The sequence below is a fragment of the Carya illinoinensis genome, chromosome 9, assembly GCF_018687715.1.
Source record: "Carya illinoinensis cultivar Pawnee chromosome 9, C.illinoinensisPawnee_v1, whole genome shotgun sequence".
NCBI classification, from domain to species: domain Eukaryota; kingdom Viridiplantae; phylum Streptophyta; class Magnoliopsida; order Fagales; family Juglandaceae; genus Carya; species Carya illinoinensis.
This window is the reverse complement of record NC_056760.1, coordinates 3,928,240-3,943,193: the sequence shown is the minus strand read 5'-3', so window position 1 is coordinate 3,943,193 and position 14,954 is coordinate 3,928,240. Positions and strand designations below refer to the sequence as shown.

General features: G+C 31.9%; 1 protein-coding gene and 1 long non-coding RNA gene across 5 annotated transcripts in view; both read right to left on the bottom strand.

Annotated features, from left to right (window-relative positions):
• The window catches only part of LOC122276429 (ABC transporter A family member 1), a 47,804-nt gene extending 38,675 nt beyond the window's left edge, over positions 1–9,129 (bottom strand). For 2 of the 4 annotated variants that reach the window (XR_006228848.1, XM_043086129.1), the window contains exons 1-9: positions 8,861–9,129; positions 8,300–8,379; positions 7,569–7,737; positions 6,642–6,724; positions 5,702–5,918; positions 3,456–3,682; positions 3,255–3,315; positions 3,027–3,113; positions 148–380 (exon numbers count right to left, since the gene is read on the bottom strand). Coding sequence is in view for 3 of the 4 variants with exons in the window: in XM_043086129.1 (XP_042942063.1) it covers positions 148–380; positions 3,027–3,113; positions 3,255–3,315; positions 3,456–3,682; positions 5,702–5,918; positions 6,642–6,724; positions 7,569–7,737; positions 8,300–8,379; positions 8,861–8,947 (1,244 nt within the window). In the remaining variant the exon portion in view is untranslated. Of the gene's footprint in view, positions 1–147; positions 398–3,026; positions 3,114–3,254; positions 3,316–3,455; positions 3,683–5,701; positions 5,919–6,641; positions 6,725–7,568; positions 7,738–8,299; positions 8,380–8,860 lie in introns of those variants that run through there. The other 2 variants (XM_043086128.1, XM_043086130.1) reach the window with 2 other exon arrangements.
• A 3,251-nt stretch (positions 9,130–12,380) lies between these two features.
• Positions 12,381–13,228, bottom strand: LOC122277701. The gene is made up of 2 exons (XR_006229094.1): positions 12,863–13,228; positions 12,381–12,629 (listed from the first exon to the last, which is right to left on the bottom strand). It is a non-coding gene; the product is annotated as an uncharacterized LOC122277701 (long non-coding RNA).
• Between the last annotated feature and the right edge of the window lie 1,726 nt (positions 13,229–14,954).

Below are 14,954 nucleotides of genomic sequence, written 5' to 3'. Positions count from 1 at the left end.
CTACTTTCGGTTGTAAACTCTAGTTAGGTATTTCTCAGATATACTTGGGCTTTGCCTACTTTTATGAATTAAACTTCTTGATTACCTATCAAAAATGATTTCTAGAAGAGGGGAGACAAACATAAAGTTGTTTATAGCATTACTTACATAGGGACAGCCTCGTCATTGACAGTGTAATACGGGAAATAGGCACCTAGAAAAGATAGAGTTCCAACTGCAACAGCTGTTTTGGCTCGTGTGAAGAACGTAGATATCAAAAATGACAGCATGATCGCACTAAGTCCAAATGAAAAGAAGTACACAAACACCACTGATTTATCACTATACTTGAAAAGGGTGTTCATGGTGCAGCCTGTAATGATCCCAGATGAAATTGCAAACTGCAAAAAAGTTTAAACTATGGGACAATGAGAACTCCATGGCATTTCCTTTTCTTTAATTTTTAGAGAAAGAAGAATGCTCATGTTCAGAGCAAATTTACTTATGAAAAAAATGTTCAGAGCAAATTTCAAGAACCATATAAGTTCAACCTCTAAAAGAAGCTGAATTAGAAATCTATTGAAACCTGAACTAGAATATCAAATAGCAATATAATTATCCAATCCACCACTTTATGATGCTACCACACATTGATCCAATTGGCGGCTCATTAGAATTAAAAATAAAATTAAAAGAAAAGAAACAGCCTAAATAGTGCAAATCAATCATAATCATCCATCAGCCTGATTTAAAATAAGAGAAACTTTAGCATGCAGAGATGGAAGAGGGCTGTGCATCCCATTTTTCTGATCGAGTATGAAATTTAAAGAAAAAAAAAAGGTGAAAATTAATATAACTATTAAATTAAAGGAAAGGGAATAATTTATCAATCACTTGTTTAAATTCTCAAAAAGGTGTGATTTCAAATTTTCGTTTCTATTTTTCTCTGCTGAGTAGGCTATATCAAATTTTTGCACCAGTAAGACTGCAAAAATCATAAAATAAATCACCATCAAAGCCACGACTACCACCTACACCAAAACACTCTCACTTTCAACACCAGAACAAACAACACAACTACAGAAATAGGTTTACGTAACCAATTCACCAACAAAATAGCCACAACTTCCAGTCCACTTTATTGTAACTACTATCACCTCTACTAATTGTGTAGCTAAACAAAACATACAGCATACATGACTCATACTACTCGATGCTTAGAACAGGTAAACTCTCCAAATCTTTTAAATCATTTTCAGCTTATCCCTTTTTCTTTATTGTAAGTTGATTCTCTTACAATGAAAGTGAACTTGATTATCATTGTCAAACATATCCAGCACTTTTGAAATAACCCAAAGAATGCCCAAACCACATATAAGCTTATACTAAAAAATACTAGTCAATATTCAGCTTCTCCCCTTTTCTTTAGCGTAAGTTAATTATCTCACAATGAAAGTTGACTTGATTATCATTTTCAAACATATCCAGCAGTACATTTGAAACAACCCAAAGAAAGCCCAAACCACATATAAGCTCATATGAACCCAACTATCAAAGATTCTTTCCATCCTCTATGCCAATTGAATCAAAGCTAAGACCATCCATCATAGACCTCTTAGTGAATTGTTTTTTTGTTTATAGGTAAATAAATTTTATTGATCCACGTAAATAGGCCAAGCCCGAGTACACAGGGAATATACAAGAAAGAGCCTATTTACAATCTAAGTGCTACAGATAGTAGCATAAAAGTCATTAAGACTCGTTCCGTTCAAAACGATAGTGGATGCCCAAAGGAGTAGAGTGTGAAAGAAAAAAGCTCGAAAACCATCCGGAGAGCATTCCTTATTCTCAAAACAGCGGTCATTTATTTCGGTCCACGTGCACCACATTAAACATAAAGGTACCATCTTCCATATAGCTGCAATCTGTCGATACCCTCTTAGCCCTTGCCAACAAGACAGTAAATCAATCACCCTCCGTGGCATGGCCCAAGCGATGCCAAGCCTCGAGAGGATCTCATCCCACAATACCTTAACTACGTTGCAATGAAGGAGAAGGTGGTCCACTGATTCACCATTGTGTTTACACATGAAACACCAATCCATTATGAAGAGTCCACGCTTCCTTAGCTTGTCTATAGTTAGTATTTTACCATGGGACGCCACCCACTCTCAGTGAATTGTTCACCAAAAAAAAAAAGATAGATATTTGTGTCTCCCTCCTTTGGCCAAATAGCTCTTGATTTATGTCTCCAGCACATCTCCTCCAAGAGGAGAATCCTTTTTGAACCACTAGAAGCCAGAAATGTGCTCATTGATTCAGCTCAAATAAAATTTGTCCTCCTACAAGAACATCAAATCTTCTGAGTTCATCCTAAAAGTATTGCTTTTGCTTCCCAATGTGGCCAAACACCTCCTCATTTCATTCTTTCTTCTACAATTTTGAGGCTTAGTTTGCTAGCCAGCACATAGCAGGGGAACCTTGAAAATTATAGGACCTCCACCATTGTTTCAATTTATCCACAAAACCCTCAAATCTTAGGTACACCTTCTCAAACTTGCAGCACCATTTACTCCAAACAACATCACCACAAACAAGCAATTAAGGAAAATGGTCTAAGAGTAATCTAGGAAGCTCTTTTGGGAAACATTGGAACTGGGCTTCCCAACCGAGAAAGAGAACAAATTTCAGGATCAAAAGAAAACTGTAGCCAGCGACTAGCACGGATAATATTAAAATCGTCCCCCAAAAGCCACCCTAGGTTCCACCAACTAATAAAGCCCACCAGTTCATCCCAAAGTAGTCTTCATCATCATCATTAGGACCTTACCACCTACGGTTTTTTTTTTAATAGGTAAATGATTATAATATATTAATACAATAGGACCATAACCATAACCACCTACGTTAGTAGGCAATTATAACAATTCAGCCAATAAAGGCCGCACAACATATGATAGTAAAAGAAACCCTTCACATAACTACTACAAAAAAGCAAAGCTATACAATTAAAATGATTCAGCCAAGGAAAAAAAGAATAATATTACCTGTAAAGCAGATGTAATAAACCAAGAAAGATGGTAAATCCCATCTTTTAAGCCCATCATGTGAAGACCTTCTTTTATTTTCTGTTCCTGAATATTAAAAATTTAAATAGGTTCACTTCATATCGAAAGTGTAAGAACAAGGAAAAACTCAGTATGAACTAAATGCACAGATAGTTAGGTAAATCATCAGCTTTATGTCATTTACAGTAATTACAATAATTACCAAACCTTCTCAAACACGTAACAGCTGATCAGGCGAGAGGTTGGGTAGAGAAATCCCAAAAGATACCTGCCCATCCCAGTTGCAGGTCACCAAAAAATACAATTCGTTATAAATCAAAGCTAAGTCACTATTTTCTATTTTTAATAAAAAAATAATACAAAAACAAAGGGCAATAACAAATACATAAAATTTCAAGAAGCACATACAATACGCCCATGACATTCTTAATGATGGACTGGAACTCATCAGCGGTGTATTGGCGAGTTGGAAAGGGAGCTATTCGTATCTTCGAAGGGCTAAATTGCATCGACGGAAACATGAGAGAGGAGGTTGTGCCAGAGGATTGTCCTAATGTAAGTTCTATATTTTGAGAGGAGTTAGTTTCAGTTTGCTGAGCAGCAAATATTATGAATGCATCCATTACTTGTTGAAGCTGCAGAAAGTATCAAACCACCAATTACCATTGTAACACATTTGCATAAAAATGGAGTTTGAGATCAAAGTATATGAGGTTTTAGCTGGAGTTTGACAACAGAGAAAAAATAAATAGAAAAAAGGAACAGTTAGAGCAGGATTATGGAACAATTCATACTATAAGTCATAATGAAAGTGAGAAAATTGACCGAATCACAATAGCTATAAAGCGATTAAAGCAAGATTTTGTGTGTGTTGCAACCTACATGATACTTTGAATTTGACATCACAATGTAAGATTGAAGCAGGATTGTTTTGTCACATAAAAGGTTAGAAAACATTCCACTTTAAATGAATTGCGTGTGCGTGCACAAGCAAGCACACACTGTGGCCAGCCCACAAGGTTAGAAGACATCATACTTTCGAATTTGATGACATCACACTTTGATTTTCCATCAAATCCTATGGATCTCAAAGGGATACAAACAAAATACTCTATTTGGATGTAGATGAAGGAACCCTCAATTAGAACCTAGTTTCCACAATAGCTAATTTCATCATTAAAACAAGTCATCAGTTCAGAAAAATTATGTCTTTCCTTCTATGTATGAAAACTTAAAAAGGGTACAACCCGATTAATTATTGATATTAGTCATTAAGGTAAGTCCAGCAGTATAATATTACTCAATAGAACAGATATAGAAAGAAATACGATTTTTCTTATGAGTAAAAAAGAAAAAAAAAAAACACAAAAATCTTATGATGGTACCAGTAGAGTTATGCAGTGTAATTTCATTTTCCTAACCAGAAAATCTTGCTTCAGTTACTGTAAGTATTATGATGGACTGAATTTGCAGAATAACTAGTTCTCCTGACTAGATGTGTTTTAAAACATTTAGAGACAAGAAAGATCAAGGATTAACAGTATTTACTTCAAAAATTATCCATGCTCATCAAGCTCTTAGGTGGTAACATCTAACAGAAGTCATGACATTATCATTACATTTGAGACACTGCTGCCACACCTGACTTCATAATTTTTTGGTGTACTACCATTGCAGCACGCTTATTATGTATCTATACCTAATCACGAAATCATCAAACATATATGTTGCCACTCACTTCGTACTCAGCAACAATAGTATCAGCCACATACCCATGTTCTCAAATACTACTGCACTCAAATGAACGCCAAAGTTCATTTGGAGAAAGCAACAGTCATAACCTAGTTACATAAGCCGTATACAACTAAGCACTTAAAAAGAGAAAAAACCAGAGAGGAAAATAAGAAAAGGAAATCTAATAGGTCTGATGACTGCACCAGATTTACTCTTTTTTTATAGGAAACCCATGAACTTATACAGATTGAATGGTGTCACCCTCCACCTTGGATCCTGGTATACTATCAAGGAACTGCAACAATAAACTTTTACATCATCTAGATTCAGGGAAGTTACTTGTTATTGACGGGATTATATAATTCAAGAAAAGAACATCTATCATGTTTCCTAGTAGGATAAAGACATTCCCCGTAAATCCCCACATCTGTTCTCTCTTCTTTAGAAGATAAGCAACAGTTTTTTTTTTATAAGTAAATCAAATTGAATAAAAAAACTGTTGCTTATCTTATAAAGAAGAGAGAAAGAATACCACCTACAGTTTTTTATAAGCAACAGTTTTTAGAAGATAAGCAACAGTTGAGAAAGAATACCAGCAAAAGAGGCACAACAGATCATTCTAATTGTCATTAGGATGTTCTAATAATCAAAATCACCTACAATCTGCCAATTGAAACTTAAAAAGCAAACAACAAAATAAGTAAAATTAATAAATAACTTAAAAAGAAAAAAATTTTAAGTGAATGATGCATTTGTAGACCTTAACTTGCATAAATGATTGAGAAATATCAAAGAAATGCAGAATTTGTACTTGGGCAACGCCTATTTACTTGTTTCAATAAAACTTTATTTTACCTATCAAAAACAAAAGGCAGAATTAAAGGATAAAAAGTAGGGAAGAGGTAATAGGGGAATCATACAGTCAAAAATCCACTGAAGCTATACTGCATTGTTGGTACAGTACTAACGCCCAGTGCCAAGTCATTGAGATAAGGACCATTTGTGTCCATGATGGTGTTTACATCAGGGAATCCCGAGAAAGCCCAAGTGTGGTTGAGGCGTATGCTGTAATCGAATATTAAAGGACCTTGATCATGAAACACTACTGCACCTTTGATCTTCGGATTTGAACAATTCCTAATCAAAGAGATGAATTAAATTTATCAGTAAAAGGCCTAAAATATTGAGCCTCCAATGGCAATAAACCAGATGGGACATATCATACAAAGCCGTTAATGAAAAACACTGCAACAGCAAATCTAAAAAGAACAATCAATTCCAAGTGGCAAGACTAAGGCTTGGTTTAGATAGTGAGTTGAGATGAGATGAGATGAGAGTTGAATAAAATATTATTAGAACATAACTTTTTAATAGTATTGTTGTTTTGGGATTTGAAAAAGTTGAGTTATTTATCATATTTTGTTTGGAACTTTAGCAAGGTTGTGATGATTAGATGAGATGAGATGGTTTCACTAAACAAACCAGGCCTAAGTCATATAACTATCATAATTACTTTCAAGAAACCAGCCAGATTGTATGCAAAAACAATCTTGCAATGCAAGATAAGCAGAGGACAAGGCCAACATCATCTGTATCCACCATGGGGTACTTAAACAGTTAAACATTCGCGGAATTTCAGAAATTAAACTCATGTTAAACTCAAATCCTTTAAAATAATAAATTTTGATATTCTATTTCCTAACTAAACGTAATGAATAAAAGGTTACGTTTTCCCTTGTTTTTAAAAAAAAATACTATCGAACAATTCCACTGCGGCACATAATTATTTCAAAAAAAAAAAAAAAACTCCATTCTTCTCACATTGCCTGAATATCATAGCAGTTACATGGGATGACTTACTTGACTTGATTGAAGGTACCATAGAGATTTGAGCGCACATAGGTTTCCAGATCTAGCTCATCTTTGTAAACTTTAGAGACTTGCTGTAAACATGAATTCAATTCAATTAGCTTGAGTCATGAGATACTTATCAAGGAACTATGTGAAGATGATACAAAAAATTGTTCCACTTGGCTCATGATACAAGAAGATCTCAATGACCAGAGTTCTTGCCTTCCATGGACTTGTCAGCACAGCAGAGGAAGGTGTTGTTAGGTTGGGGTGGGGGTAGAGAGAGAGGATGCAGAGCCATTGTCTTATTTAGGAACACAATAAAAAGAAGCCCATGTGGCACAAGAAGAATCACCCATATCCCTCATGTCCCCTCGGGTCCACTTACTATTGAATATGTAATGATAAATTGACGAGGGTAAAGGGAGGAAATCAATTGGCAATGGTAGATAACTTCTACAATCTGTTCTTGGCAATAAGTTGCTCATATGAAAGACTAGGTTTTAACATATTACTAGCTTTTACTTTTTCTATTAGGAGAAGTACCTTTTATATTGAACTGACAATGTATTAAATGTTGTTCTGGTGTGCCATATTACATGGCTCAGAGTTATTCTACCAAGTATTCAGCTAATCTCTTAATTGAATGGCCACAAAGAATTAACACCATAAAATAACTTCCATGCTAGGAAAAAAGGAATTGAAAGCATAGATAGGTGAGATAATCATGAAAGCATGTCCTGAATGAAAATTATATGCATATAAAAGGTCAAATATGAAAACAATAGTAATTAATGATAATGTGAGCATGAGTTTCAACCAAATACTGTTTAAAAGAGATATAAATCTTATACAAATCATTAAGGATAAGGGGGAGTAGCAATGATACACACGTGCAAGCTTGTGCCCGCATACTCCTAATGGAAAAGTGGGTACCTTCAACAAGGGAAACTTCATTGACATTAAGTTAATCATTGTCTCTGTCTCTTCTGTATCTGGTGCGAAGGCCAAGTACTCTCCTTTTGCCAGCAACAGCTCTAAAATTTGTTGGAAACTTGGGGACATATCTTTGCCCACTTCCACAAACATTTCTTTCTGTATATACCTGGTCCAGTTCCATAAAACCAAGGCAGCATTACTTCTCATAAAATCATAACTGACATACCCAATATTAAGCCAAAGACGTTATAACAATGAAAACATTACTTCCTTTTCCTTTCCTTTCACAAAATTAGAATCAAATAATATGTTGCTAGGCACAGCTGTTATAATGCTGATATTAAGAACATGTTAATGTAATTTTGAGATGTGTAAAAAGTAATTACATTTTTTGGGTTTTTGTGGAAGTGGATAGATGAAACCTACGTTGGGGAGATGAAATATTATGGGGTTCCAAACATGTTTGCATTGGATGTTGAAGAAAAATGGACGTTTTATTTTTGTTGACAAGCATGACCTAAAATTGTCAAATTAAAAGTTCATAGTTGCCTTGCTCAAGGCCCGCATTAACAGGGGGCAACATCTCTTTTTCTCGACCGTTAAATGAAATTGATTGCCAAGTAGAATTTTATTTTGTTTTGACTGTTTCTAGTTTATTCAGTAATCAAACAGAAGGTAACACTGAGACACATTGATGGGCAAGATAAGCAGGGTTCAAGAATACTCACGGCCGTGCAGGGTGAATTTGTGTATCAACTCGCGTCCGTATTGCTATTAACAACAACATCACAACTGTAGGGAGCAATATCTGCCAGAAAATTTAAATAAACATTCCGAATTATTTAGGTATTATTGATCCTTGTCGCAAAAGTTCCAAATGCAAAAACACATACCATAGCTCCTAAAAAATGCCACATTATAGCAAACACAACAAAAATAAATAAATATCCATATAGACAGCTAAAAATGTTTTTAAAGAAATGAACAACCTCGGCCGCAAAGACTCAAAAATTTATTCTCACTAAGACAATATGATCATCCAAGAAAATTAAGAAGAAACAAAAACCAAAGTAATCGGAATTCATCATACAATCATCAGTAAAACACACAAAACAACAAATTCTTAATTACCCAGTGATCAAGCATCAGTCAAACACGCCATAAGGAGAACAGAAGTTAAAGATTAAAATTAACTAAGACTAATAGAACAGAAACTGGCAGCCACGTATATATACATATATATAGAGAGAGAGAGAGAGAGAGAGAGAGAGAGAGAGAGAGAGAGAGACCTCGGCAAGGGTAGCGAAAGGGTGACGAATTTTGAGGAGCCAGTTCTTGCGAAGCATGGCCTTCAACTGTCTCCGACTGGTTCCCATCTCCAGAAAACCCTAGAGAGAGAAACAGTTGCAAGCACAAACACAAGAACGCATACACGGAAAGAGAGAGAGAGAGAGGGGTGGGTTGTTGTAGAGGAAAGGGGAGAGGAAAGGAGGAAGTGGCAACCAGTCCAAAAGACAATTCGCTGCTTTGGTTGGAAGCATGGAGGTGAAGCTGTTGCTCCATTAAAAAAAGATTCCCACCTATTTCCGTTTATTTTATTATTATTATTTTTTATTTACTCAGCTTCTACGAGTAAAAAAATTAATTAAGGATTCTGTTAATTTTATCTGAGATGATTTATTAACGAGAGAGACATTAATTAAGGGTGGATAATGTGGTCGGCAGGGCGGCTGCACGTCACTATCACTTTCACCTCCGAGTTAATTTTTAAACAGTAATATTTTATAAATTTTATTAAAATATATTTAAATATAAATCATTTGAAATATATATTTAAATATATAAAATTAATTAAAATAAGTTTAATTTCTTTATAAAAAATTAAAAAATAATAAATATCTTCAATAATTAATTTAAAATGAATTGAAGGGAGTTTGTATTCTAAAAATCTAAATTTTGAATCATTTATTTATTAAATAATATTTTTTTTAAAATTAAAATTTATATAAAAAATTATATTTTTTATATTGATCTCATATTTTTCTTATTTTTTTAAATATATATACTGAATTTATACCTTCTATAACTATATAAATCGTAAAAATTAGATTATATACGTTTACATAAATAAATATTAATTTAACATTTTTATTATTTTATTAAAATACATATTATATATTAACATGTATATATATATTTAAATAAAATAATAAATTATATATTAATATATGATATAAAAATAATAAATATCATCTCTCATTTTTCAACTGCTGACCATTTTATCACAAATTTTCCATAGATAATAGCATTTAGGAAGGAGTTCTGAGTCGAATTTTTTCAAAGTCAACAGATTTGACTATGGGATGCGAACGAGGAATTTTTTTTTGTATACGACGTCATCTAGTACCTTTTCTTATAAAATATCTAGAACGCATGGACCAGGGAAATTAAAGAATATTAAATAATTTTGATTTGTCGTGTTAATTTTTATAAAATTTTTATCTCATTTTATTTTATTTTAATTATTATAATTTTTTTAAATTCTCGTACAAAATAAAATAAATAATTCAACTTTTTTAAATTTTAATATAATTTTTTTAAATTTTAATACAAAAATAATATATTTTAATAATATTTTATTAAATTTATCTTGTCTCATTTCAGAAAACAAACAAAACAATAATTTAACTTGAGTTCATTTTACTTTAATGGACAATGTAAATTCTTAATTTGATGAAAAATAATAATTTCACATATCTCTACTTCTCGACTATAGAGCGAATCATTCGATCTTAGGATTGAAGTGATAAAATGGCGAATTATAACATTTCTTATCAAGGAATGCAAATGAACAATAGGTTTTGACAATTCCGTGTAAAGGATCGGATGTTGATCATTGAGGATCAGTTTTGTTGCATTCGAAAAGTATGGTAATGGCTAATTGCCTAACTCCTTGAAATAATTAATATCGTTGAAGACGAGATTCACATACAAATTTAGTACATAAATGGGAGTAATTTATGGAATAAATTATAATCATGTACATCTTTAAAATATAATCAACGTAACTCTTCACATGTATTTTATAATAAAAAAATATTAATGATCATTATTATAATTATTACAAATTATCTATCAATTCTTATTAATTTTTTTTCTAAGCAGTCTATCAATTATTTAATAATATTTATAATAAATATTATTTGTTTCTTATTTTAAATATGTTATAAGAAAATAAATAATTTCTGATTCGATGTTAATGTTTTAATTTGTGATTATTAACTAAAGATTGACATTTGACTCCATTCAAAAGGTCTATCTTATTTATAGTGCCTAGCAAAGAGCAGTGTTACATTCACCAAAGCACCAGTTCGGTCTCCAAAAAGAAACAAAAAAAAAATCATTTTCTATTAATTTTTTTATTTATATTTTTATATTTTGAAATATATATATTTTTAATTATAACATTATTAAAACATTTTCTATTACTAAATTTCAAAATAAAATTTTTGAAATTAGTTCGGAATAAATATCGTGACTATATTATTTATGGTCTAGTGAAATATACAAGATTTCACAACGATTATATTTAGACTTAGTTTAAATTAAAAGATTAGTTTAAATGAGATAATTTTAAATAAAAAATAAAAAATAAATTAAATTAAAAAAAATTATTTTAAAATTAAAAATGAATTAATTAAATTTTTATTATATTTTATATAAAAATTTAAAAAATATATAATAATAAAATAAAATAAGAGGTTAACAATCTCCACCAGGCTCTACTTTTTATGGACGCAAATATCTTGAGATCGCTTGCTCGAAAATCGAAGCAATTGTGGGTAGGTAAACGAGATATTTGCGAGTCTTTCTGTTTCGCGAATCCGATAATTCGTCCCGCACAAATTAATGGATCTCCACGCGTGTGAGTTTGTAAAGAATGTCGTGTCAACTCCACGCCATGCATGTCCCACTTATCACCGTCCATCATTCCTCACGCATTTTAAATGTACTCGGGAAAAGAGGGCAGAGTATATTATATTGTTTAAAAGTTAATTTATAACATTTAAAATTTAAAATTATATCATATAATATTTTATTAATTACTTTTTGTTTACAGAAAAAAATAACTTCACGTTTAATTTTACTATAACATGAACTACACGTGTCAAATATCTAATGGTTTTGGACCAGAGGCGAAAAATCTAAAGCTGCAGGGCCCACCTTATCATGTAATTCCGGTATGGACCGCCTCCATGGATGTATTTTAAATTTTCAATAGTTAGTGTTTCATTCATGGAAAACACTAGCTCCATAGGGGTTACCGAAATGTTTTACCGAAAACTGTTTTGATTTTTTTTTTTTAATTTAGTGGTTAAGTAATTGTTTTTAAATAAATATATGATTTTTTTTTATTCTTAAAAAATATTGAAAAAAAAATTAAAAAAAAAAAAATGTACTGATCGGCAAAAGATTTTTGTAAAAATCTTGTGTGAAAGTAACAACGTCCTTCATTCATTACTCGATGGAATAAAGCAAGGAATCAACTAAGATGCCTTTTTTAAAAAAAAAATTAATTTTTTAATTTCAGGTGTTTGAAGGCGACTTTGCTTCTTCCGGCACGCGATCATGACATCAATTTTGTCTCGTGTCCCGGATAAAAATGGTAGTATTTAATTATCGACATAATAATATATATTTAAAGGATATATAATATATTGACATAATAATATAAATTTAATTATCCGAGGATGACCTTTTTTTGTTTTATCACGAAAATAAATGGGTAGAGTTTTTACGCAGAGAATATATAAATTAATATGGAGATTCTAACTATGCTTGATTTAATTGTCTTCTAATCCCTTATTTAAAAGAGTATGTTCCCCCACAATATATAAAACATATATGCATCATCATGTGTACGTACGTAGCTTCGATCCAGCACATACACCGTTCAAAAGTAGGTGGCTGATTTTGGCGTGCATGATTAATTGGCCGTATGTTATCTTGCACACTTCCGATCACATGCAAGCACTAGTACTGCTACTGCTACTGCTACTAGATACAAAAATAAAAATCATCTGATCATCATCGTGAAGATGATGAAAAAAAAAAAACTCGAACTGCGTTAACGTACAGTACTCCATCCGCCTCTGATCTATCATTATATGCTTCTAATCAGAGTTAAGAGAGAGAGAGAGAGAGAGAGAGAGAGAGAGAGAGAGAGAGAGAGAGAGAGAGAGAGAGAGTAAATGCATTACAAGCAGAATATACAAACTATAAATTTATACCATCTATCACCTTGAAAACCCACGACTTCCACTGGCATCACCTTTCTCAAATACAAAAACGAAAAGAGATTGAAGATCGATGGAGTGGTACTGCTGACATCGATCCCTTTCTTCTTCTTGGTTTTTTTTTTTTTTTTCCTCTGTATTTTGCAGTTTGATCAGTAGTTGTAGATGGAGGGTTATATATGGGTCAGTACTACTTCTGAAATATGAAGGTGGTTGGAGGAAAACGGGTGTCATATATGTTGCGCAATGCATGCAAGCATTTATAAATATAATAATCCTAGCTAGCTAGCTAGGCAAGGAGATCATGATCAGTACGTACGTACAAAAATTATAATACATGAAAGGTAAGTAAACGGTGCATTATTAATAATCTACGAACGAAAGGGGGGACGAAACGTTAAAACGACAACTTATCATCTCATGCTGATGATCACGACATGCATGCATGCATGTAATGCAACGCAAGTTGAGAAAATTAAAGGGTACGACATGGGGCCGGCCAAGTTGTCCTTATCTCCTCAACACGAACTAATTGGAAAACCAAAACCTATGTTAACTAACAGTGTCGCATGAAGAATGAACAAATAATTATTAAAGGCCGCCCCGGTCCCATCTATTATTATGTCAATTATTGATCCCACGAATCTTAAAGTGTATATATATATATATTATATTTTCTATATATAAAAAGTGTGTATGAAACGAAAAATTTTGTTTTAACGATTTTTCTTATTTTTCCGTTAAAGTTAACACCGTTTATTTTAATGGTTTGACACATAAAATGAAGACATAAATGTTGAGAGAGATAACATTCAATGTTGTTATATGATTTCTTAATCTCAATAATTATAATACTTAATAGTTTATATAATAATAAGTAATTAAAGATTAGTTATTATATTTTTTTCTTTCTTCTTAACATATACAAGTGTATTAGGTGCATAAGACGTGAATCCCTAAGTATAATATATGTGTATTATATGTTTCATTAACTCAGATTATTGAGTATTTCAAATTTAAAAATCTCATATAATATATAATACAAGTGTGTTTAATCAAAGTGTTTTTTTTTTCCCCATGGTAGTAGGACGTAGCTTCCGCTAAGTCATATTCTATACGTGGACTTGCTATGATACGCACGTGACAAAGGCTGTGATCCTTGAGCTAATCAAGAAAGAGTAAATTCGGCCAACAATTTCCAAATATATTTTATGATTTATATATATGCTATATATAGAAAATATTATACCACAAATTTTATAAAAAGATTATGTTTTAATTTTATGTTGTCCCTGATCGACTCAACCAACAACAAAATAAGAATTTCAATGTTGTCTCTATTGATTGTCTACAGGATGACATAAATTGATGAATTATAATACAAACATCAAACGACACATATTTTAAACTACCGTTTGTGTTAGACATTTATTAAATTTTTTGTATACATCTTTGCTAAAATTATAGATGTTATAAACATATATTGGATTATATGATATTTTGAACTAATTTTTTTATTTTCTCCAATATGCCTTAAATTATTAAGTGACATCAATAATTTTGATAAAATATATATTATTTTTTACAAATAATTATTTCATAAAATTAGACAAACATACTTTGCACGTTACTTCCACCTAGTAAATAAATAAAAAGGAAATTCCAGTAGAGAAAGTTAATGAAAAGTGTAAGGTCTTTAACTCCTAATTAAGTAAAGCTTCACATGGTTGAGGAGGCATAATTTGTTTGGTTTGGTTGGTTTCCTTTTAAAGGTACGCAGGCGTTTGTATGTAATGTCTAAAGGTGGTCTTGATTTTGGTTGAAAGGAAGGAAGTTTCGTAGTGGGCCCAGGCCTCTCAATAGTTAGATATGCTTGACCCACTAGACGGTTAGGTGAGCTTGCTCTAACTCTCCAACCAATGGTACAAAGGCCACTGGATCCACACTGATAATTATCACTTAAAAATAATAATAAAAAAAATATAATTACAAGTATAATTATATATTAATCTATACATTAATATAATATGATTGATTAAAAAGTAAATTTTATTAAAAATAATATTAATTTAAATTTTAAATATGA